Source organism: Pogoniulus pusillus, chromosome 8 (genome assembly GCF_015220805.1).
Source record: "Pogoniulus pusillus isolate bPogPus1 chromosome 8, bPogPus1.pri, whole genome shotgun sequence".
NCBI classification, from domain to species: domain Eukaryota; kingdom Metazoa; phylum Chordata; class Aves; order Piciformes; family Lybiidae; genus Pogoniulus; species Pogoniulus pusillus.
The window spans coordinates 11,536,902-11,560,680 of record NC_087271.1 but is presented as its reverse complement, the minus strand read 5'-3'; the positions used below and the strand labels follow the sequence as shown (position 1 = coordinate 11,560,680).

The following is a 23,779-nucleotide window of genomic DNA, read 5'->3' as shown; positions in this document are numbered from 1 at the left end:
TGACTGAGAACTTTGGTCCTCACAAGCTGACTGCCTCCTGGCCTCAGAAGAAGAGTTTTCTGTCCTGAAATCTGGAATGATCTGAAAATATTCTCTCTTGAAAGCAAAATACAAAATCTAACCAGTGTGGGTTTGGGTATGTTGGGTTGGGTTGTTTTTAACATTAAAACTTTCTTTGGTAATTGAAACAAAAACATAAGAACAACAAAGCCCTCTGATAATGTCACTGCTTCAGAACAGAGAAGGCTTTTAAAATGTATTTTAAATATAGAAACTTTCCCAGCAGGGCCTTTTCCATAGAAGTCTGCAGTGTTTCCTGATTGGATCAAGGGCTTATTTCTGGCCAGCTTTCTGTCAGTTCATTAAAGTGATTCAGGAGCAACTTCTCTTTTCTGACAACTGAAAAAGCACCGAAGACAGAATGATGACCATGCCATAAATGTCTTAAAGGAAAAGACTTTCTGCTGCTAGCACCACCTTCAAAGTGGGAATGGTACTGGTAAAAGGCCTGGAACACAAACCCTATGAGGAGAGGCTGAGTAAGCTGGGGGTGTTTAGCCTGGAGAAGAGGAGGCTCAGGGGGGACCTCACTGCTGCCTACAACTACCCGAAGGGAGGATGTAGCCAGGTGGGGGTTGGTCTCTTCTCCCAAGCAACCAGCAACAGAACAAGGGGACACAGTCTCAAGTTGTGCTGGGGGAGGTCTAGGCTGGATGTTAGGAGGAAGTTCTCCTGAGAGAGTGATTGGCATTGGAATGGGCTGCCCAGGGAGGTGGTGGAGTTTCCGTCCCTGGAGGTGTTGAAGAAAAGCCTGGATGAGGCACTTAGTGCCATGGTCTAGTTGACTGGCTAGGGCTGGGTGATAGGTTGGACTGGATGCTCTTGGAGGTCTCTTCCAACCTGGTTGATTCTATGATTCTTAGTCCACTAACTAGACATTGCAATGGCAGAAGAGTCAACCCACAGTGGTTTGTTAACAAAGAGAAATGCTTAGTGAGCATCCATACTGGGAGACTGAGTCCTTCTGATTCCACGTCCGAAAGACTCTTTTGATGTCCAAATCAGTGTGTGAGCAATGGAGAAGTGGCAAATATAATAGAAGAAAAAGAAGGTTCAGGATTATTTGGGTTGTTTGGGGATTTATTTTGAGCATTTTATTTAGCTCCTATGGATAGAATATCTTGGGAGACCTCCTACTTAGTACTTGTTTCCAACTGCGTCTCCAGTGTGCTTTCTCACCATGTGGAAAAGCTTCTTCAGTCCATGGTGTAGAGCTCTTCCATGTGTTCTGTTTAAAACTCCACCACAAAATAAATTTAGTCTAAAGTAGCTGTGATCAGGAGGATCCAGGAAAGAACTCAAGACTCGGTCTCTAATGAGGGAGCTGAGCCTGGAAGAGAGGACGCTCTGGGGAGACCTAATAGCAGCCTTCCAGTGCATGAAGGGAGCCTTCCAGGAGGATGGAGAGAGACTGTTTACAAAGGCCTGCAGTGATAGGACAAGGGGCAATGGCTTCAAACTAGAGAAGAACAGATCTATACTGGATGTTAGGAACAGGTTCTTTACTATGAGGGTGGTGGAACACTGGAACAGGTTGCCTGGGGAAGTGGTTGGGGCCCCATCCCTGGAGATATTCAAGGTGAGGCTTGACAGGGCTCTGGGCAGCCTGATCTAGTGGAGGATATCCTTGCTGACTGCAGGGGGAATTGGACTATATGACCTTTGGAGGTCCCTCCCAAGCCAGCCCATTCTATGATCCTGTGACACCAAGATTTGCTCAGAGACACCTTCTGTTTGAACCTTCCTTGGAAGTCTGGAAATTAGCAGTGGTTTGGAGAACTGAGAAAAGACAGTGAGTGTTTTCCACTGTGAGGATGGTGAGATGGGTTAAGCAATTAGGGTCTTCTTGGAAGGAGCTGTCAGGTTACCAGTTACCAGGTGATGACTCAGCTGTTGCAATCTCTGGAAGTGTGGCTTGATGTGAGGATGTGGTGCACGGGAAGGATAAAAATAAGCTGATCAGGAGGAATCATGAGACCACTTCATGGCTGGCACAGAACTCATGCTGAGCATGACTTACCTTCTGTGTTGAAAGACTGGAGAAGAAGTTTCAAGAGGATGTAGTCTGGTTTTGGGACACGTGTGGCCTAAAATGAAGGCCACAGGGCAGAGTTTGTCATTGAAATGCCTTTGTTCTCCTGCTCAGTATGAAGTCAGATTTCCACACAAGGTTGCAAGCTGGAGGCTGGACAAACTTTGAGAAGGTCTTTCCATGCTCGTAGAGGAACCATTAGGCTTAGATAGAGCAACAAAGGACTTAATGCATTCACTGAAGACTGCAGTCCTTGGACTCTGCCTTTTGGGTTTAATTACAGCTTGTTCATTGAACTTGTAGCCCTTCTCCACTGATGAAACAGTCCTCTTGGGGTTGTTTTTAACTGGTTGGGAAGAATTGCCTCTTCTCAGAACTGCAAAACAGCGGTGGTGCATGAATAGTGTTTGGATCCGGCTCCTCTTGGCAGAGATGACCTGGATGTGGTGCACCCACAGTGCAGCCTATGGATTAGGAAGGGCTGTTGGGAAAGCTACTTGTAAAACTGAGAGGCTGAGGTGGAAAGCCATAGGGCCTCTGTCCTCCAAGTAATTTATTTCTTCAGCACTTTCCCAGTCCAGTTTTCTTTGGCCTTTAAAACTGTAATTTGGCAGGATAGGGAAGGGGGAGGTATCAGTGAGAGGTATCACTGATGTTAAAGCAGTCTCTCTGAAGAGGGAAACTGGAGTAAATTTACTTGGTTATAACTGTAGACCTGTATTTCTGGGGTATCTAGTGTAGCTTTGATTCTGGAATTGAATTTCTTACAGATCAAACACACATGTTCAGCGCTGGGAAGAAAACTCTCTTGTTTTCCTTTCTTTCTTAGGCTCTCATCCAGTGGCCAAGTATCTGGGGTCTGTAGATTACAGATACAACAACTTCTTCCAAGATCTAGCCTGGAGAGATCTGTTCAACAAACTCGAAGCACAGACCACTGGTAAGAGCATGTGTCTGGCCTGCATGGGATAAAAGGCTTGAATGAGTAATTTTAACAAAGGTCAAGTAAATACATGAGGAAGTAGACAAATGTTTTTGTTCCTCTTTTCTTCTCACTCTACCACGTTCCCTTTTCAGATGCTGACCTTTGTATGTCCTCCATGTGGTGGTTTGCAAACAATTGTTGGCTCCCAGAGGCACTTAGCTGCCTCTGACTCACTGTGTTTTTACCTAGCTCTCAGCTTTGTTCTTTGATGTGGAGGTCTTAATACCAAGGTTAGCAGACTGCTTTCAGAAGCTGTCCAGCCAAAAAGAGTTGGAAAACTGGAAACTGTGGGAAGTTTAACTTCTGTTAGTTGTGCATGAGCATGACCTTGACATTTCTAAAGTCTACTGGCAGGATCTTTCTCATTAAAAAAGAATTTTGTTCTTTACCAGGGTTGTAACATAGGGAGCTCCTTTAAGTCAAATCAACAAGTTCCTGTTTAGATCTGAGCCTGGCTGAGGCATTTAGTGTCATGGTCTAGTTGATTGGATAGGGCTGATTGGATAGGGCTGGGTGATAGATTGGGATGGGTGATAGATTGGACTGGATGATCTTGGAGGTCTCTCCCAATCGGGTTGATTCTATGTTTCTTTCAGGCCAGCATAAAACCTTACAATGTGGTAAAAGTACTAATTTGTTGAGATACTAATGCTTACAGTTTTTCCATCTGGCCTTCAAGAATGGAATGAAACAGTAGAAAGGGGAATTTGCATCTGACAGCTAGGCCTACATGAAGACTTGAGACTTGATCTTCACCAAGGAGTGATGCTGTTCATAGAATCATAGAATCAACCAGGTTGGAAGAGACTTCTGTCTTGGTTATAATTTAAATTCCCAGAGACTCAAATATATTTGATAGAACCAAATAACAGTTTTATAGAGTGCCCTTCCCTCTTTCCCCTTCTTTCCCAAAAGAAAGGAATTAGATGTAGAGAGAGGACAAGGTAAGCACACCCAAATAAATAATCTCACTCTGATTTGGAAGTTAAAAGAAGAAAAGTTTAACAATAAATTAAAAATGTTTCTGAGGTAGGGAAGTTACAAAGGTATAGGGGAGGGATAACAAATACAAAATGTGTAAATACAATCAGATTTTTGATGGTAATGAGTTTGTCTGCCTCCTGGGTGATGGCCATGTGGAAAAACAAAGAGAACCAGGAACAGGATGGTGATGCTGGTAAGCAGGGAGGCAGGGAGCACAGAGAGAGAAGGAAACAGGAAGTCCCCCTGCTTTTGTGGATGTTTAGACAGGAAGGGGGAGTGGGCTAACCATCACCTGGTGGTGGTCAGACCCAGCCCTGAGGAGGGGTCAAGATCACCAAGGGTTCAGGTTCAAGGTCACTCCCCCTGGAGGGTTAACCCTGTACAACCTCCAAGATCATCCACTCCAACCTATCACCCAGCCCTATCCAGTCAACTAGACCATGGCACTAAGTGCCTCATCCAGTCTTTGCTTGAACACCTCCAGGGATGGTGACTCCACCACCTCCCTGGGCAGCCCATTCCAATGCCAATCACTCTCTCTGTGAAGAACTTCCTCCTAACATCCAGCCTATACTTCCCCTGGCACAACTTGAGACTGTGTCCCCTTGTTCTGTTGCTGGTTGCCTGGGAGAAGAGACCAACCCCCACCTGGCTACAACCAGGTTGTTTGACAACACATCTCATACAGGAATTTTACAAGAAGGGCAAATAAAACCAAATGTGGGAGTTCTTGGAGTGCTGTGAGGGAGGGGAAGTGTGGTTCTCCTATTGGACTTGCAGAATGCCTGAGGCTCCCAGATTTTGTCTGAAAGTCATCTAACAGTTAGAGGGAAGACAGAATAAGACTTCTTCACCAGAGCTTTTTCCAAAAGATGGGAATGTGGCTGAATAAAGACTTGGGCAGCCTGTTCTGAAGGTGGAGAGAGCTTTCCTTGGAGCAAGAGGCTAGACTAGAGATGCCTTAAGTGTGTTGCTCAGCCTATGCTTTTCTTTTATTCTAAGCTCATTGAAGAGCAGGTCTCTGGAACTGGTTTCTTTTAATTCCTTCCTGCAATTGCAGGCAAATGTAAGTACAGACTTGCTGTGTGTTTCTGAGGTAGAAATACTTTATTAGCTATGGAAATCCAGCTCAAGAATCCTATACATTCTTGAGTTGGTTATGCTGCAGCCCTTATTTATTTGCCTGCATGCTCTGAGGAAAACAGTTTCATTTTTGTGCTGTTCAGACATTGTAGATTCTCCACTTTCATCTGTGCAGTGAGAACTGCTTAGAAACCACCTCATGGCATATGGAACAGAACTAGAAGTAGGTAGACTCAGATTGGATGTTAGGAAGAAGTTCTTCACCATGAGGGTGGTAAGACACTGGAACAGGTTGCCCCAGGAGGTGGTGGAAGCCTTATCCCTGGATGTCTTTAGGACGAGTCTGGATGTGGCTCTGAGCAACCTGATCTAGTGTGAGGTGCCCCTGCCCATGGCAGGAGGGTTGGAACTAGATGATGATCCTTGAGGTCCCTTCCAACCCTGAAAATTCTGTGATTCTAAGATGTGCAAAGAATCACAGCTTTTCATAGTTCTGTCTTCAGATACAAAGAGACACAAATGCACATTGAGGTATAGTGATGCCTGATAAAGGTCATTTGTGTTCCCTTGATCTCACAGTTTGAAGCTCTTTGCTTGAAACCAAAGAAGTATGGAAGACATTTAGGCAATGTCTTCTTGTCTCAGAAACACAGAGGCTGAAGAAGACCTCTGAGATCATCAACTCCAGCCTATAATCTAACAGCACCACATCAACTAAACCATGCCACTGAGTGAACTTGTCAACTTCAATCAAACACAATCTCTCAGATCTGAAACATCCTTGTTGCTGGATACGTGGGCTTTGTGCTCTTCTTACACTTGCATAGCTCTCAGTCTTCAGTTTGCTCAGCAAAGCCAAGAGTTTGTTAGGAAATGAGGGAACTCAAAATACTGGTGGTAGCAGGGCAGCTTGCAAAGGCTAGGTGCTTTCTTCAGCAGGTGCCTACAGTCAAGGAGCCAAAAATTCTAAAGCTGACTCTGGTCAGGTACACATTTTCAAAGAAAAGGATTTTAGCCAGCACAAAATAACCACAGCACTTCAGTCAGCAATGCTGCGTACAGACATCTGCACCTTCCCACTGCTTTTTTACCTTAGTGTTATTGTAGGAGGTTTACTTTTGGTCAGGCAGCTTAACAGTGCTCCAGGGCAGGCTGCAGAGCTTCCTGTGGAAGAATTCTAGAATCAGCCAAGTTGGAAGAGACCTCCAAGATCATCCAGTCCATCCTATCACTCAGCCCTAGCCAATCAACTAGACCATGGCACTAAGTGCCTCATCCAGGCTTTTCTTGAACACCTCCAGGGATGGTGACTCCATCACCTCCCTGGGCAACCCATTCCAATGCAGTTCATGTGCAGCTGACTGGGTACCATCAGATTTGAGAAGCAACTGCAGTGATTTTGTGTCTTTGTTCCGTTGCAGTTTTGGAAACGCCTGATGTCGTCTCCCGGATAACGCAGTATATAGCAGGGGCAAACTGTGCACACCAGTTGCCCATCGCTGAAGCAATGCTGACATACAAGCAGAAAAGGTATGTCACTGATGTAATACTGACCATCCAGAGATAGCATCAGATTGAAAGCAAAGGGCTTCTCTCATCTCCTGTGCCAGCAGTCTTAAAATCACTCCAAATTGCAAACACCTTGGGAGCGTTATAGTAGCCTACACTCAGCAATGTGTCCTGCTTAGGTAACAGTGACTCTGCAGCAGTGCGGTTGCTGCAAACACAGTGATTTCTTTGCAGATATAAAAGTTTTGGGGAAGTGAAGACTAGGCAAGGTAGGGATGGACAGAATATAGCTGCTTAGAGTCCAGAGATCTCTTACTGTAAGACTGGATTGTGATGTTTCCCCCCCCAGAGTATCTTCCATGAGACCTGGCCATTTTACATCGGTGTTGAGCAAACTCAAACCCTTTGTTTTTGGAGTGTAAATAGCAGAGCTTCTCACAGGAAAGCCAAAATCCTTGTTGATTGGCAGTTGCAGGCTGCCAGGTCTCCTACTGGGCAAGGCTGACATTCACCAGGACTTATTTCGACTTCTCTTAAGGGATAAGCAGCCTGTAGGAGGGATGATTTGGGTCTGAAAACAAGATTCAGAAGTTTGTAGAGTTCCATGTGGCCATGGTCCAAAAAGAGGAGTGACTGTCACTGAAAGGTAGTGATGCATCGTTTCTGATGCACAGAGAATAACAGACTCCAACTCACATCCCAGTTTCTTAGAGCAGGACAAACATCCAGCTGGTGGTTTTTCTCAGTTAGGGACTACAAATCTCACATGAGGTGTGGATGATGTCAATGGTTAATTATTACCCTTCTCAGGTTACATCTGACCTTTCTTTTTTGGTCCATTTACATCCCTCACTGGTCCCTCCTTTACGTAAGAACTGGGAGGGATTAAAGGTGTGGTCAGAGTAACTTTCTTCCCTGTTGTTGGAAGTGTTCATTGTGTATTGCTTTACCATTCCTGTGTCTTGCTCTGCGTTGCTTTGTGGCAATGATTCGGTAAAATGTAATTCCATTCTTCAGGCACTCCTAGGGGAAAGCATGGCCAGACTGACTAGTCCACGAAAAAGGATGTACTCTCCTCATGTACTTGTGGACTTCTGTAGTGTTAACCTGGTAAAGGTGAGGTTTGGAGAGCCACAGGGTGCTTGAAGCTTTTAGCTTCAGTCTTTTACTTTGTTGCTGTTTTTCTGTGTGTGAAGACTTAATTACCATTAGGAATTCAGATGGCCCTAGTGCAGTGCCAGCCCCCTCTGACTAGCTGCCTTTTTCCTTCTTGGCACCTGTCAGTTGCTGGGGTAGGCACTGGTCTCCACTGCCTTTCTCTGTTCTGCTACAGGTTGATTTTTGTCATCAGAACCTACACTACATTCGATCTTAGCCCAAAAAGCTGAGAAGCAATTAACACACATCATACTGAGTTTCTAATGTGCCTAGAAAGGCCATTTTGGTACTTGTTAAAAAACATCTGAAATGTACTTCAGCAGCACATGGACTTAGCTCTCCCAGCAATGTGCATGAGCACTTCAGCAAGCTGGTCTGATCCAGTTAGATTTTAGGGATTTTTAGACTTGGTAGTGCCATGCCTGAAACTAGTGATAGGTTTATGTCTGGCTTAAACCCTGCAGAGGGTTACTTGGAAAAGAGATTGATAAGACTTTAGTCAAACTGGTGCCAGTGGCTGTGGTCTCTTAGTATCTCTGTGTCTGCTTTAAAACTGCTTCTGCTTTAAGCTAGGTACTCCATGAGCAAAGAGCAGAGTGAGTTAGAGGAAGAAGCCTTCCCTTGGAGTGATGGACATTTGCCTGCCGATGTGGCTTTCCTCAGACATGCAGCTCTCTGACATTGGCAGCAACTGAGGGAGGGTCCTGTGAAAAACAGCACAGAACTTGTTTCCATTAGCACTATCTAAATGAATGCATCACTTTGCTGTAATTATAATAACATCTTTATCTTTTTCTTTGGTTGCTTTCTGAAAAGGAAAAAGAGCTTTCATTTTGATTTTGCCATAAGGTACCAATTCTTTTTAGGTTCCCTTTCCCATCTCCTATCTCTTTTCCCCCATGAACTGGTCTGTTGTGCCTTGTTTAACAGTTCTTGCAGGTCTGGGATGCACAGGTTGTGTTCTAGGTTAAATGCTGCTCGCTGCTTTGAAGCTGTGGCATCTGCTGAATAATGCAGAAGGCATTATAGAAAGTGGCAGCTCTGCCTTTGGACCACACATATGGCTTCTCAGTATGTAGGCTGAGTGGGAGCTAAGGGGTTATTGAGAGAGTAGCTTTGAACAGTAAACCGTGGAGAAGGTAAGATACTTCTTTTTTCTTCCCTTCTTCCTAGCCATCAGAGGTTACAGTGTAGCTCTGAAAGGATCAGGACTGAGCAGAGGCTGTTTAGGTCTCATCTGCTGGAACTGGAGTGCTGTAGGTGGCACTTGGTGGCTCAGAATGGGGTTCAGATGTGTAGTGTCCAAGGTGCAGACCACTAAATGTTCTCCCTGTAATCAAAAAATGGAGGACTAGTTTGTTACTGACAGGCTACCTGAAACGTAGGCGGCTTACCTGAGCTTAAGAAAGAGGAGGCAGATAGACGCAAGCAGCAGAGTTCTTCTCTCTGAACTGCCTCGGAGACCCCCTTGCCCTGCAGGGTCCCCTCCTTCAAATCATGTGGTTATTGGACACTCTTTAGTTTGTCCTCAGTTCGAAAAGTTGCTGCAACACTCTCTCACTCAAGGACAGAGGTGAATGGCTTCTCCAAGGCCAGCTGTCAAGGCAGTGGTCCATGTAGAAATGGCAGCACTACCTACAAATACATCACAATCTCCCAGTACCATAGCATTTGCTCTGTTAAACAAGCCCTAGTGGTCCAAGGAAAGCCAGGCCAGTCTCTAGGACATAGCTGTATGTCATGAGCTGCTTTATAACTTTATTGCCAGCTATCCCCATCTGACTTACCTCTCCTGTCCTTCCTGTCCCCATGTCCTGTTTGTCATGGCAAAGGGTTGGCGCATGTGCTGCCTGTGATGGACTGCAATGGCGCGAAAGCTTTGTCCCATTCTTTTGGAGCATCTGCTGACCTTACCTGAAGTAACGAGGGCTGGCAATGAGGGAGGGCTTCAGGAAGGAAAGGCAGTGCCATTTCAGCCCCTCTGCCTTACACTGGGTGACTGATTTGGTGAGCACTGGAACAATTATTGGCTGCTGAATTGTCAAGAAACGCTGCGGCCCGGGCATCGTCTGGGGAGCTGAGGCCGTAGTGGCAGAGGTGTGCCACTCTCTAGGAGGGCTGTGTCACCCATGTTGCTATCTCTCTGCGTTGCTTTCTTGGATGAAACCCGATGGTGTTTGAGAGCTGAGGCTCTGCAGACACTTGTCACCAGTGGAGCTGGACTACTTATCAGTTCTGCAAACCTGGGCTGGTGTCACCCACTGTAATTCAGTGTCCAGCACAGTTCATGCCACCTGGCTTATGGACAGCCCCCACACCGCTCTGGGGAGCAACTTGGCTGTTGGAAATAAAAGCATTGCTCGCTTTTTAGGATGAAGGCTGAGTCGTTTCCTATCTAGGTACACCTTCACTAAAAGCTCTTCACTCTTCTATGTTGTACAGCACTTCCCTGGAGTACAGGTGCCTTGGGTTGGAGGTTCCTGAGCAGTAGGGTGCAGGGCTAACACTGTTTTCTGCCTGATGTGTGTCTCTGAGGCTCTGCAGGGCAGTGGCTTGGCAGAGCCCAGGTCATTTCTCTGAGTGCTGTTCCCAAAACACACCCTGCAGCAGTTGCTGAACATGAGGACAGATGGTAAGGACGGAGCCGGTGCCACGTCTGGCCCAGGAGTGCCCATGTCATCTGCCAAGTTACTGCATGAACCTCCTTGAGCAGCTGGTAGAAATGTTAACAGGGATTTACTTGTGCCCCTTACCCAGAGCAGTACAGCAGAGGAGAGTCAAGGCTGAAGAAATGCTGGAGGTCTTGTTAAGATAGTCCAGTCTGCTGTAGGAATAGGAACGACACTGGCTGGGTGTTCCATGGGGAAGCAGAGAGGTGACTCATCTGGTGTGTCTTGGGTCTTGGAATTGCTTTGTCCCTTTGTGTGGTTTGACCACTGAAGACTTGGTGGAACAGGGCCAGTGTCAGCCTGAAGGCAGCTACAGTTGCCCAGTGGGAAGGAGAGATGCTTCATACCAGACATGAACCTTGGAGAATCTCTAATGGCTTAGAGGCCTGATAGTCCTTCAGTGATGGAAGTCTCCTCTATCCTGCTGCCTCCTGCAAGTCTTGCCTGTAGTAAAGGCAGTGCCTGAGACCAGCTAGGAAGTCACAGGTGTTTGGCTTCATTTGAACCTGTTTTGGGATGCTTACATTTTAGAATCTTCCTCAAAGGCTCATAATTGGCATAACTGCTCTAAGGGATGATTCAGTCCCTCTTACTGCAACATCTGATAGCTTTGTCTCTTGTTCCATCTCTTCATCATGTGGGTGAGTCCTGGTGATGCAGCATCCTCTCCTTTTATGAGAGTCCTAAGTCTTATAAATCTGGCTTATATGCTGAATTAATTTCTCAGGACAGGGAGGGAGCCTGCAAGTCCTGGACATTTTGCCTTTGAATGACTGGTTGCAGGTGGATGGATTTTGCCCAAGCAAAACCAGAAATTGAACAACTCCCCATTCCAGATGGAGATTTTCTTTTGAGCCTCTCTGCATAGGTCAGTTTTGTGTTTTGAGGTGTTTTTTTTTCTTCCAGGATTTGGGAATTACTGATTTATCTTGAGCAGAGATAAAGTATCAATGACATTGTTAAAAATCCCCAACAGGGATCAGGTCTGACTTTAAATTATATCTGAGATACCAGGGCCTTCAGAAGCCCTGTAGGTAAAGCCAATGCCTTGATCATCACCATGGGAGGATAAAACCTCTGCAGCCTGGGAATCTGTGCAGCCCAGGTAATAAAGGGCAGCTGCCTCTATAGGCACAAGGGGTGTTTTAGTTAGAGGGCTGTGGCAGGAGGAATAGGAGAGACCAAAGTGAAAGGATTCTGGATTAATATTTTGGGATCCTGAACAAGAAGAATCAGGAATCAGCATGGAAGAGGAGAACAAGCGTGGTCATCTCATCTTTTGTTTCATTCACATGAGGAGCAGCTGGTTTGGCAAGCTGCATTTTCAGAGGCTCAAAGTTCCCAGGAGGACACATGATGGGACTGCACTAGCTGAGCTGATATCCAGCTGGATTGCTGCAGGAACAGTCCGTGCATCATTGTGAGCTGCGGTAAATGGCGACCGAAGCAAACTGTTTCTTTCAGAATCACCCCTGAGCTCCCCTCAGTGGAAGTCTGAGCTCCCCTCAGTGGAAGTCTGAGCTCCCAGGAAGAACGAGAATGAGTTTTCCGCTGGCATTGGGCTCAGTTTGTTTTTGGGGAGCTTGGAGCAAAGCCACCTTTCTGGATGCCTAGGTGACCACCGTGTTTCCCTCGCTCAGTCAGCAGGACTCCCTTCTGCCTGCTTCTCAGCTGAAGAGAAGAAAGCTGAGCCTCTCTTCTGTGATTCTTCCAGCAGCTCTGTGGGTTTCTTGTTTCCCTCTGTGAAATGGAGACGGAAATATCATGTTCTAAGGAGATTTATTTTCTGGGGACCCTACAGCCACATTTGAAAAGATGTGACCTTCCTGCCTTCCGACACAGGATCAGGAACTTGGTCGTTTTAGCATCTGCTTTTGTGTGGAGAATGGAGGTGCAGTACCTGGGGTTGTGAGGTAGGAAAAGGGAGCAGAGCCCTTGGCTTTTGCTGAGAGGTGAATAAGCAAAGCTGAGCCAAAGAGAGGCTGTTTGAAAAAGCAGGCTCTGGGACCAACAGGAGAGTGCTCTGAGTTGTGTTCTGCAGTTCTATGCGATTGTTTCCAGAGGGCTTAGAGGAAACTGTCCAGCCTGTGCTAACCATACAGCAGTTGGCAGCCTTTGTGCATTTGGTGCAGTTCAGATCTGTGCCTGGAAACAGCTCAGAAATACCTGCTTCCCTGAACTATTTGTGTTGCACATAACAACACTGTGGACGGAGGCGATGCTGAATGGTTTTCCACTGAACGTTGTGCTGAGGGGGGAAAAAACAGACGAGAAACATGAGAAATCTGTGTTTGTTTGCTGCCTACCTGTTTCCTGTGCTTGACCCCAGAGAAACGTTGTGTGTCTTGCCTACGCAGTCACTTCTGGTGCTGAGCTGTAATTCTCCTAAGTGTGTGGACGTGGTGCTTCAGTCCTTTCCTCAGCCTACGGGTCCATCTTCATCTCTGTCAGTCTTGAAGGAAGCAGTGGCTCTGCAGGCTCTCTCAGCCTTGCCTTCGTCCTTGTTCAGGTCTTTCCCCTTTTGTCTTTCTCGAGTCTCTCCCTAATTCCCATTAGGTGTGACTGTGGCATTCACTGCTGGACCTTTCTCCACTCTCTGGCTCCTGAATTGTGGGTAGGGCCCGAGCAGGAGGGGACAATGCCTTCCTGCTTCCAGTCCGTGTGCAGTGCTGTCTTCAGCTGTCGCCGCGACGCGGTGTGCTTTCTGTTGGTCGGGTTGCGCTGGTCGCTGCTCTGCAGCCGGTGTCCTGCCCCGGCGGCCGTGCCGGGGGCGCGGGGGTGTGTGTGTGCCCACTGGGCAGTGCTGTACCAGTAACCACGTGTCACGGCTTGTAACCCCCGTGGCAGGCTCGCTGCTTTAGCGGTGCTGCGCTGTGCAAGGTATGGCACATGGCTCCAAAGGTGGGACGCGCCCAGGCCATGCGTGCAGAGCGCTGCAGGGACTAGTAAGTAACGCGCAGCTCTCCGTCGTGTTGTGGCGCAGATCCATTTCCTCGCAGGAGGAGGTCGTGTGTCTGTGGTGACTGCCATGCCATCAAAGCATGTTTCTCTGTCGAGCGTGAGGGAGGGAGGAAGAAGAGACCTTTTCCCCCCACCCCGAGAGATGTGCCGTGAGCTGCGTGCTCTTCCCCACCCATGCAGACTCCTAGCGTGCTGGCAGGGGGCCGTGAGAGGAGGCGTTGGACTGGCGCTTGCATACTGTCCGTCCCTGCTGCATGCCTGAATGCAACACATGAAGTGAGTATCGCGCCCCGCCTGGCCGCCAGCTGCTAACGACTCTTTTCTCTTTGCCTTTAGCCCCGACGAAGAATCTTCGCAGAAGTTCATTCCCTTTGTTGGGGTGAGTGTTGCATTAGTTACGCAGTCTCAATCCAGCTAGAGCGTGCCCGCAGCTGTTAGCCCAAACTCGCCTGCTTTCTGAGGTAGAGCAGGAGGGGCACTTGGTGCTCTGAGGTAAGCACAAGCGTCACAGCTGTCTGGTACATAAGCAGACCTTTCAAGACCATAGGATCACCTGACTGGAAAAGATCGTTGAGTGTAACCACAACCTAACATCTCTCTGTACATAACTGTTAGACCATGTTCCTGAGCTCCTCATCCAAATGTCTTTTGAACATCTCTAGGGATGGTGATTCCACCGCTTCTCTGAGCAGCCTGTTCCAGTGACCTTTCCAGTGGAGAATGTCAAATCTAAACCTCCCCTGGTACCACCTGAGACAGTTTTCTCTCATCGTTTCACTTGTTACCTGGGAGCAGAGGCCAGCCTCCACCTTGCTATGACCTTGTTACAAGATCCCTCAATGCATGCAGGGTGTGTGTTACCTTCCAGGCAGGTGGCTCTGGGTACCTCTGTGTTGAATGCCAGCTGGCACTGAATTGGGCACCACCATGGCCTTGCTACTGCCTTGTTCATTCAATGTGGAGAGGAAAGTGTGATGCTGAAGTTCTCTGACCTACAGCCTGTGGATCAGCAAGGGCTGTGAGCTGAAGCACCTAGTTGGTGGAGAACTGTTGCTGGACCATGTGCAGATAGAAGTGATTGTCTCAGGGCTGTTCCCAACCCTCCCATGGATGGATGATTTGTCAGATTTGCCATTCCAGTGTCAGTCTTCTGTGTGCTTGTCATGAATGATCTCCAGTCCTCTTAATATTGCATCCATTCCTGGGAAGTGGAGAGTACATCCCACCAGGGAGATTGTTTATATCAGTGTTGAGTCTGGGCCCATGGCTATTGAATGCATTTTATTATGTGAATGGTTATCTGCAGTAGAAGCCTCTGGCTTTTCCTCCTGTCCTTTATTAGTTGTTCCCAGCTCAGGAGGCCAAGTGCAGGTTCTCTTCACATAGACAGTGAGTCACATAGAATTGTCAGAGTTGCAAGGGGCCTGAAGGATCATCTAGTTCCAACACCCCTGCCATGGGTGGGGACACCTCACACTAGGTCAGATTGCTCAGAGCCATGTCCCACCTGGACTTAAAAACTTCCAGAGATGGAGCTTTCATCACCTCTTTGGACAGCTTGTTCCAGTGTGTGACCACCCTTACAGTGAAGAATTTCCTTCTAATGTCTAATCTAAATCTCTCCTCTTCTGGCTTGGATCCATTCCCCCTAGTTCTATCTCTATCCAACACCCTAAAAAGTCCCTCCCCAGCTTTCCTGTAGGCCCCCTTCAGATACTGGAAGGCCACAATAAGGTGTCCTTGGAGCCTTCTCCACACTGAGCAGCCCCAACTCTCTGTCTGTCTCCATAGGAGAGGAGCTCCAGCCCTCTCCTCGTGGTCACTCTCTGAACCATCCTTGAGGCCCCTCCCTGGACACATTCCAGCATGTCTGGATCTTTCTTGTAATAGAGGCTCCAGAACTGGATGCAGTACTCCAGGTGGGGTCTCACCAGAGTGGAGCAGAGGGGGAGAATCAATTCCCTTGTGACCTGCTGGCCACACTTGATGCAGCCCAGGATACGGTTGGCTGCCTGGACTTCAAGTGCGTACTGGTGGCTCATGTTGAGCTTCTCCTCCACCAACAGCCCCAAGTCCTTTCCTTCAGGGCTGCTCCCAAGCCAGTCACTGCCCAGCCTGCCCTGAAGAACAGGACCTGAGGGTACTGGCAGATGAGAATCTCAACGTGAGCCACTGGTGTGCACTTGCACTTTGAGGCAGGAGTGCGCTTGTCACTGTATTGCGTATTGTGTACTGCGTCCTTTGCCTTTTCTAGCTTCACTCCCCTTATTTGATCACACTCTTCAATTTGTTAAGTTTTAGGGACAAAGACATAGACCTGCAGCTAGAAAGGTAATCTCCTGACTGCTCTTCACCTACTGGATGCCCTCTTTACACTCTTTGCTGCTCTCTTGTATCTTCTTCCTTGTATGCTGGCCGTCTTGTTCTGCCTTCTCTGGGTTAAGCTGTCTTGTGTGTGCTCCCACATGTGCGTCAGTGCATCAGAACTGATCTGAGATCCCAAGGCATTTAAAGAGCTTAGTCTCTCTTACCCTCAGGCTGACCCTGCTTTCACTCTGGTGTCCCTTAGGAGTGCAAGTTCTGAGTATTCCTGAGATGGCAGTCTGCTTGTTTGTTGAAGGAAAGATATCTTCTGCAAAAACAGAGTTGTGTCTTCCTAATTTGTTCCCTGCCAATGAGCTTTCCTGTGATCTTTGACCCCTCTTACAAGCTGGAATTACTGGTGAAAAATTTATGAAACAGCTCTTTCACCTTTCTGATTAGCATGAAAAGCTCAGAAGGGCTTGGAAGCTCCTGGACTCTCACTGTAGCAGCTAGGCTCTGCAAAGCTTTTCTTTGGGGCTAATTTTGTTCAGCCCTATGTGCAAGACAAGAAGGCTTAGAGTGTCCAATTGTGGTGCTTACACTAGCAGTACCTTTCCAATCTGGATTTGATTGTCTGAAAATGGGACAACAGGGCTCTGTTGTGTGTACAGCACAGCCAACCTTCAGAAACCCTTGCTTTGAAAGCACAGAGTGACTTCCTGTGTCAGCTGGTGGTAACAATCAGATCAATACTGCTTATTCTTGCTTCTAAAGTGTTCCTGACACAGGGACTCTCCATGGAACACCTCTGAAGAGACTTTGAAAGACTAGCTGCAGGTGTCTCACAAAGTCTGAGGCTGAACATGAGCACCAAAACTCTTTCTGTCAGCTACAGCCTGCTTGGAGCTATTGACAAGAGAAGAGGAAGCCAGCAAGGTTTGGGTTTGCCAGTCCTAATGTTGACTGGATTCTGTTAGCTTTTAGGGTGTAAAAGCTGATGTCTTTTAGCTGGGTTGTGCCAGCCTTTGGCCAAGAAGTGAGCAGGGCAGCAGTGTGCTGCTCAGCTGGACCCCGAAGTGGTGGGGACAGAGCTCACAGAGGGGCCAGTTGGGTGCAAAAGCCAGGGTGTGGTGGTGAGGCTATGTCTCGCAGCCAGTTGCCAGGAGAAGTAACAGGATGTGCCTCCTTCCTGAAGGAAGGGAGGGTTGGCTGCTGCAGCATTCCTGGATGGAGATGTTGGGACCTCAGCCATTTCAAGTGCCTCTGTGAGTTGGAGGGAAGGGGAAGTGTTTAACCTTGTCTTCCATGTGTCTGAACTCAAGCATCTGCAGTCAGCCAGCAAGGGGGAAGAGGCCAGGAGAGTTTTCCTCTCTGGCTTGCAGATCAAGGTAGCGGTTGTGTGTTCTTCCCCTAACTCTTCTGCCTTTCCTCCTCTTGCTCACAGCTACTTTAGTCTGTGAAACATCCTCTTGGTGTTTAACACAGCACAAATGGCTGCTAGACTCCAGAACCTGATTGTTGCCCTTTGGGTGGAGATTGGCTAAACTGAGCTGCAGCTGCCTTCCCCTGAGCCAGTGCTTCCTCAGGGAGCCTCTGCACATACTGCTGAGTTCATGATGGCTTCTCCAAGACTGTAGCTAACGGAGTATCCACCAGAGAGCCTGACAGCTCTCCAAGACCTAGCATTGAGTATACAGCACCTGCTCCAAAATGTACAGAGGTGTCTTGGGTTTTTTTTTGCTTTTAACAATTAGCTGCTTTTTCTTGATCCCATAGCATAGAAATGTACTCTCTAGAGATGTGGCCTATGTGTGGTCATGTGTGAGGTTAAACAACCTTTTGCTTTCAAACTAAATAGACTGCATGACTTTGGTTCTCATTCTAAAGCAGCTTTTATTGACTTGAGAAAATTCCTTTGCAGCTCTCTCCCATTTGTGGACATTTGTATTAGCAGCCTTAGATGCAAGTTCCTTAAGGATTTTAAGAAGGATCTCTGCAGCAGCATTGAGAGTAATGATCTCTATGCACCACAGCAGATTATCACCACAGAATGTCCCTGCTTTTGTTCCCCAAGGGTCATGTTATCTTCCTAGGCACAGTGTGTTCTTGGGAGCTTGCGTCTGTAGCAAGCTCTGCTCCGCAGACTGTTGCCAGTGGTGTTGATCTTTAACCTAAGCATCCCAACTGGTGGTTGGCAGTATCAGAACACGTTTGTATCCTTACTACAGTGTGATTTGGATTGTTCTGACCTGTTCATGTGATGGTTTATCCATGTCTATGCACAGAGGCTTTGCAAGAAGCCTTATCTTTGACAAGTGCTTTCCTTTTGGAGACTAGAAAACTACCCAGGAACTGTACTTTGTAGCTTTTGTGGTTTCCCAACAAACTCCCAAGTACGTTGCAGTCTAGAAGCAGCTGCACCTCTGGAAGCAATATGTCTGTAATTAGCAACTGTATCAAAGCTATGCTAAAAGGATATTCTTGTTCCTTTCTTCTCCCCGCCGTGTTCCCACAGGTGTCACAGACTGACACCACAGCTGCCATAGCTTGAGGCTGCTGATGAGCTATTCAGAGCTGTGCAGGTCTGTAACAGCCCACAAGTTCTGTGCTGGCTTTTGTATAAGTCAGGGAAGGGTTGTGAGCTGGCACTGCTTCACTGGACACCTGCCCAGCTCTTGGAAGACTCCACTTTTTGCAATACTTCAACACCACCTTGACTGCAGGAGCGAGGCTACGGGGGCTGTAGGGATGAGCTTAGTTTAGAGGCTGGGGTGCCTGACGTGCAGAGGACTCCTGGTTCATAGAGCTCTTCTGTTTTGCCCTCTCTAGGTGGTGAAGGTTGGAATAGTGGAACAGTCTTCTGCAACATCAGGTAACAAGCATCTCAAGTGTGGTTTCTGTGTTGTACAGATAGTGGGAGCCTGACTTCATAGGCTGAATGTTTTTTGCTGATGTCTTGGAGTTTTGTAAGGTGGAACTGGATTTTATTCGCTCCCAGTTCTGCTGCTTTGACTCCCAGTGGCTGTCTTAAGAGGCAGCCTCTTTCTTTTGAAAGAGGCCCTTTTTTTATCCTTTAGCAGGGAGCTTTGGGCCTGCTGAAATTCCCACACCCTCCTCCAAGAAAGCTGCAGTCATATGTGCAAACATCAGTTTTTCTTATGTGTCTTCTCAGTGGGGTGCATTCACTGCTGTGGTTGAGGTTCATGCTCCAAACTGAGGAGGCAGCTCATCAGAAATTCATGCCAGTCTTCCTGAGCTGGGCTCAGCTGCCTAATGGAATCAGTCTTGAACATGTGCCTGAAACTGGGAGCTCCAGGACAGGCAACCAGTTTGCCAGCCTGACAGCAAACTTAGGCCCAGGGTTTTTAATGGATGGGTGCAAAGCTGAGTTACATGATGGACACACTGACATGGGGTAGTGCTATTCACAGAAACATTCCAGTTGGAAAAGACCCTCAGGATCACCAAATCCAACAAATATCTCTGCTCTACAAGGTTCACTCTACAAAGTTCACCCTAAACCATATCCCCAGGCACCACATCCATATTATAGCAACATGAACTTGTTTTCCTTCATATGCACTACTAACCAAGAGTGTTTTTTTCTTGTTGTTGGGGTTGTTTTGTGTGTTGCTTCACTGTTAAACCCAAATTCCCATGGTGTGTGTTACACATAGGTTTGTATGTGGAGGCAGCCTTTCTGTGGGTCACTCCTTGGTGACACAGTGCTCCCACCATATAAAAGGCCAAGGTGTGAAGTGGTTGATGCTGTGGTTGTGGAGAGTGGAAGTGGAGGGAATGGGGAGATCCCTGATCAGTGCAGAGGTACTGGATTCTCTAAGAGTCTCAGCATTGTGCTGCCCTACAGTGGTTATGAGTGGAGATTCCCTGGCAGAGGTCAAAAAGCTAGATTCTGGCTGTGCTAGAGGCTCAAAATCAGCTGGGAGCAAACCCTGGGAAGGCATGTGCCAGATAGGGAGCCCAGGGGAGCGTGAATGTCTGTGCCTGCCTCTTACCTGTGGAAGGTCCTGTGGTTGAATTGTGGAGGCAAGTCAGGCTGATCTCGGGATTGAGTCTGAACAAAAGCTGTGCAGCAGGAGCGTGGGCAAAGGGAGCTATCCCAGCATCTGTGTGCTGGGCTGTGAGACAAACCTAGACAAGTATTTTCTCTTCTTTTCTGCAAGGTGACTCTGATGACGCCGCTCCCTCAAGCTCCAGCGTCCTTTCTTCTACTCCACCTTCTGTGTCTCCTGCTTTGAAAGAAGCCTCCCCCACACCACCCTCCTCACCATCCGTCACAGGCAGCTTCTCGTCCTCAAGGTAAAGCATATTTTGTCTCTTTACAGCCCCATTGGCTGTCGTGTCTGACACATAGGTGAGAGGAAAACTCTTCTAAAAGAGAACTGTAGCTCTGCTTTCTTCCTCCTTAGCAAACACTCCAAATTGTCACCTTTCCCCTTCACCTCATCTTCCCTCTGGAGCGCCTGTGGCTTTGCTGGCTGACAAAGAGCTAGGAAGGGCAGAGGGGAATCTTGCACCCAGTGGCAAGACTCCACTTCTCAAGGACAGATACACTGAAACTAGAAGGCCTTGTTTCTAACAATCTGGCAGAAAACCTGGCTCTGAGGCATTGTAGCAGCCTGTTTGGGAAAGTTTGAGTTCTCCATCTGCTGGGATTTTCCCTTTGAGACTAGGTTCTCCTGGGGAAGTGTGTTGCCAAAGCAAATACTGCTAATACTCATGAGTGCTGGCCTAATCCCTCATGACTTAACGTTTATAAAAACCAAATGAGTGCAAGGTCAGAGTGACCCCACGGAAAGAGCAGAGAGCAGGATTTTCCTCTGTGAGGCATGAGCTGACAATTTCAAGTGGATAGAGTAATTGTAGTTCCCATTCATGCACGTACCTGAACACATATGAGAGCAGCAGGCTGGTCCCAGCAGCAGCTGGATGGCAGTGCAGAGAGCTGAAGGATGTGCAGGCTCAAGAGAGTAGTGCTGACTTCCCATGTGTGAACTCTGCAGGCTTTTCCAAGTGGTTTGGGAACCAGTAGCCACAAGAGTGCAGGCTATGAAAGCTGTGAGCCATGGATGTGATATATCTGAAGCTCACATCCAGGCTCTAGGAATCAATACTTTTTTGTTTCATGCTGTGTAGTAAAACCAATATAAGTGAGGAAATTCAGGGTCAGCATTGTTCTATCTCCACTGATCTGTATGTGACAGCCAAGGAGTTGGAGGGTTACCCAGACTGAAGGATTAAGCCACATACTGGACTAGGAATGGAGCAGAAAATCCTGCCTGGGCCTAGTGAACATTAGAATTTTCTTCTTTTTTTCCTTTACAACTGAGGGGAGAAATCTGATCCAAGGAAACTTTGAAATCCAAAGCTGTACTTGCAAATCATAGGATGTTAGAGGTTGGAAGGGACCTTCAGAGGTCATCGAGTCCAACTCCCGTGCCAGAGCAGGACCATAGAATCTAGTGCAGGTTGCACAAGAATGCATCCAAATGGGTCTTGAAAGTCTCCAGAGAAGGAGACTCCACAATCTCTCTGGGCAGCCTTTTCCAGTGCTCTGTGGCCATTACAGTAAAGAAATTCTTCCTCGTGTTGAGGTGGAACTTGCTGTGCTGTAGTTCATATCCATTGCCCCTTGCCCTATCAGAGGGCACAACTGAGAAGAGTTTGTCTCCTCCCTCTTGACACCCAGCCCTCAGGTATTAAGTCATCATCACCCTTAAAGGATCTCACTTCTAAAATTGCCCTGAGAGCCCAGAACCTGTCTGTGGTGCTCAAAGATGAGCTCTACTTTGCAGTCTGGCTTTCAGCTAAGTAAATGGCAAAGAGCAGGAAATGATTTGCTGAGGGGACCTTAATGATGGAATGTCCCTATTTTACCTGAGAGTTTCTTACTAAGTAGAGGATGCATATTTGATTCCAGATCACAGATTCATCTTCCTTAATAACATTTCATAAACAAGGGACATAGACTGGTCCATAAATTGATATTTTTGTCTCGTACTTGTATATTACCCAACACTCTGTCAGCCATAGGTGTGCTGTCCTGCTTCACTCAGGGTTAGCTAGGGAGGGCTAGGCAAGAGGTGGGATTTCCCAGGCTGCTCATGTTCCCATTTCTGACTCGGGAAGGGCTGGCAGTGTGGTTTGGTGACACACGTCTGTCACCATGTGATGTGCAGGGTTTTTCAGCAGCAGATCATGTTTAGCAGACATCACAGGACTGGCAGAGCATTTCCCAGTGCTGGAATTCCTCAGCCCGCAGCAGGGCTGGAGGGCAGATTGCCCCGTGCTAGCTCCCTTACAGGAACCTGGGGAGAACTGAGGTCCTGTGTGAACTGGTGGAGCTTCTGGGCAGGATGGGAAGCAGCTGATGACAGAAGAGCTTGTGAACACGAGATGGAAGCAAGTCAGGGAGACTGGGAACTGGGTTTGGGGACCTGCCAGCTCTCTGCTCCCTCCAGTTCAGAGCTGATTTTGTCAGTGTTGTGTCTGTCCAGAATCATTCATTCATTAGTACTCAGGAGACAGCAGCAAAGTCTTACAGCTTCTCTTCCCCAGTCAAAAATTGAAAGTGATCTGTGTCACCTCAGGGCTGCCTTTGCTGGCTGGGTCAGTGAATTCAGCATTGCATTAGGAAACTGCTTCTCTGTTCCTTTTGCCTTTGTTCACCCCTGTGGCTGTCCAGCAGGTCGGCTTGTCTCAGCTCATCACCATTCTGTGCTGCCAAGCCAGTGCCACCAAGTAATATGACCCAGGCTGCATCAATCAGTGATGACTTCTTGTGCTTTTGTGATTATCAAGTCTCACTACAAATGCTGCTGCCTGATTTCCCACAAGAGCCCTTTGGTAATGAACAGCAGCCAGCCTGAAAAAGCACAGATGGGGAATCTCCACTGAGTGCTGTGCAGAAATTACCTTCTTGTTTTGTTTTCCAGCCAGAACCTCGGTGCTGAGTTGATGGGCCTGCAAGTGGATTACTGGATTGCAGCTCCACCCATGGACAGAAAGAGAGACCCAGAGAAGAAGGACCCCTCCACTACCAAAAACACACTGAAATGCACTTTCCGGTCCCTCCAGGTCAGCAGGCTACCTGCCAGCGGTGAGATTGCCACCACTCCGACCATGTCCATGACAGTTGTGACAAAAGAGAAGAACAAGAAAGGTAAGGTGATCACTTACCCTGGCCAAAGTGCAGAATGTGCAGTGCTGCTCTCCCTCTTCATAGAATCATAGAATGGTCTGGACCAGGAGAGACCTCTGGAGGTCATCTAGTCCAGCCCCCCTGCAGTCAGCAGGGACATCCCCACTAGACCAGGTGACCCAGGGTCCTGCCAAGCCTCACCTTGAATGTCTCCAGGGAAGTGCCCTCAACCACCTACCTGGGCAACCTGTTCCAGTGCTCCACCACCCTTATAGTAAAGAACTTGTTCCTAATGTCCCATCTAAATCTCCTCTTCTCAAGCTTGAACCCACTGCCCCTCGTCCTGTCACTGCAAGCCTTTGTAAACAGCTTCTCTCCATCCTTCCTGTAGGCCTCCTTCAGGTACTAACAGGCTGCTATTAGATCCTCCCGGAGCCACCTCCTCTCCAGACTGAACACCCCCAGCTGCCTCAGCTTGTCCTCATAGCAGAGGTGCTGCAACCCTCTGATCAATTCTGTGGCCCTCCTACATACCCATGCCATCAGGTCCATATCCTTCCTATAATGATGGCTCCAGAACTGGATGCAGTACTCCAGGTGAGCTCTCACAAGAGCAAAGTGGCAGAATCACCTCTCTGGATCTGCTGGCCACACTTCTTTTGATGCAACCTAAGGTGTGATTTGCCTTCTGGGCAGCAAGCTCACACTTGCTCATATCCAGCTTCTTGTCCACCAGCATCCCCAGGTCCCTTTCCACGGGGCTACTCTCCTCATTCTCCAGCCTGTACTGATAGTGAGGATTGTTCTGTCCCAGGTGCAAGACCCTGCACTTGCTCCTGTTGAACTTCATGAGGTTCACCTGGGGCCACCTC

General features: G+C 47.8%; 1 protein-coding gene across 10 annotated transcripts in view; it reads left to right on the top strand.

The window, feature by feature from the left end:
* Positions 1–23,779, top strand: part of PACS2 (phosphofurin acidic cluster sorting protein 2) — a 103,879-nt gene that overhangs the window by 69,332 nt on the left and 10,768 nt on the right. For 7 of the 10 annotated variants that reach the window (XM_064147218.1, XM_064147212.1, XM_064147211.1 and 4 more), the window contains exons 17-22: positions 2,922–3,032; positions 6,566–6,674; positions 13,778–13,820; positions 18,575–18,617; positions 19,930–20,065; positions 22,702–22,928. In XM_064147218.1, coding sequence (XP_064003288.1) covers positions 2,922–3,032; positions 6,566–6,674; positions 13,778–13,820; positions 18,575–18,617; positions 19,930–20,065; positions 22,702–22,928 — 669 coding nt within the window. Of the gene's footprint in view, positions 1–2,921; positions 3,033–6,565; positions 6,675–8,627; positions 10,185–13,777; positions 13,821–18,574; positions 18,618–19,929; positions 20,066–22,701; positions 22,929–23,779 lie in introns of those variants that run through there. The other 3 variants (XM_064147214.1, XM_064147213.1, XM_064147215.1) reach the window with 2 other exon arrangements.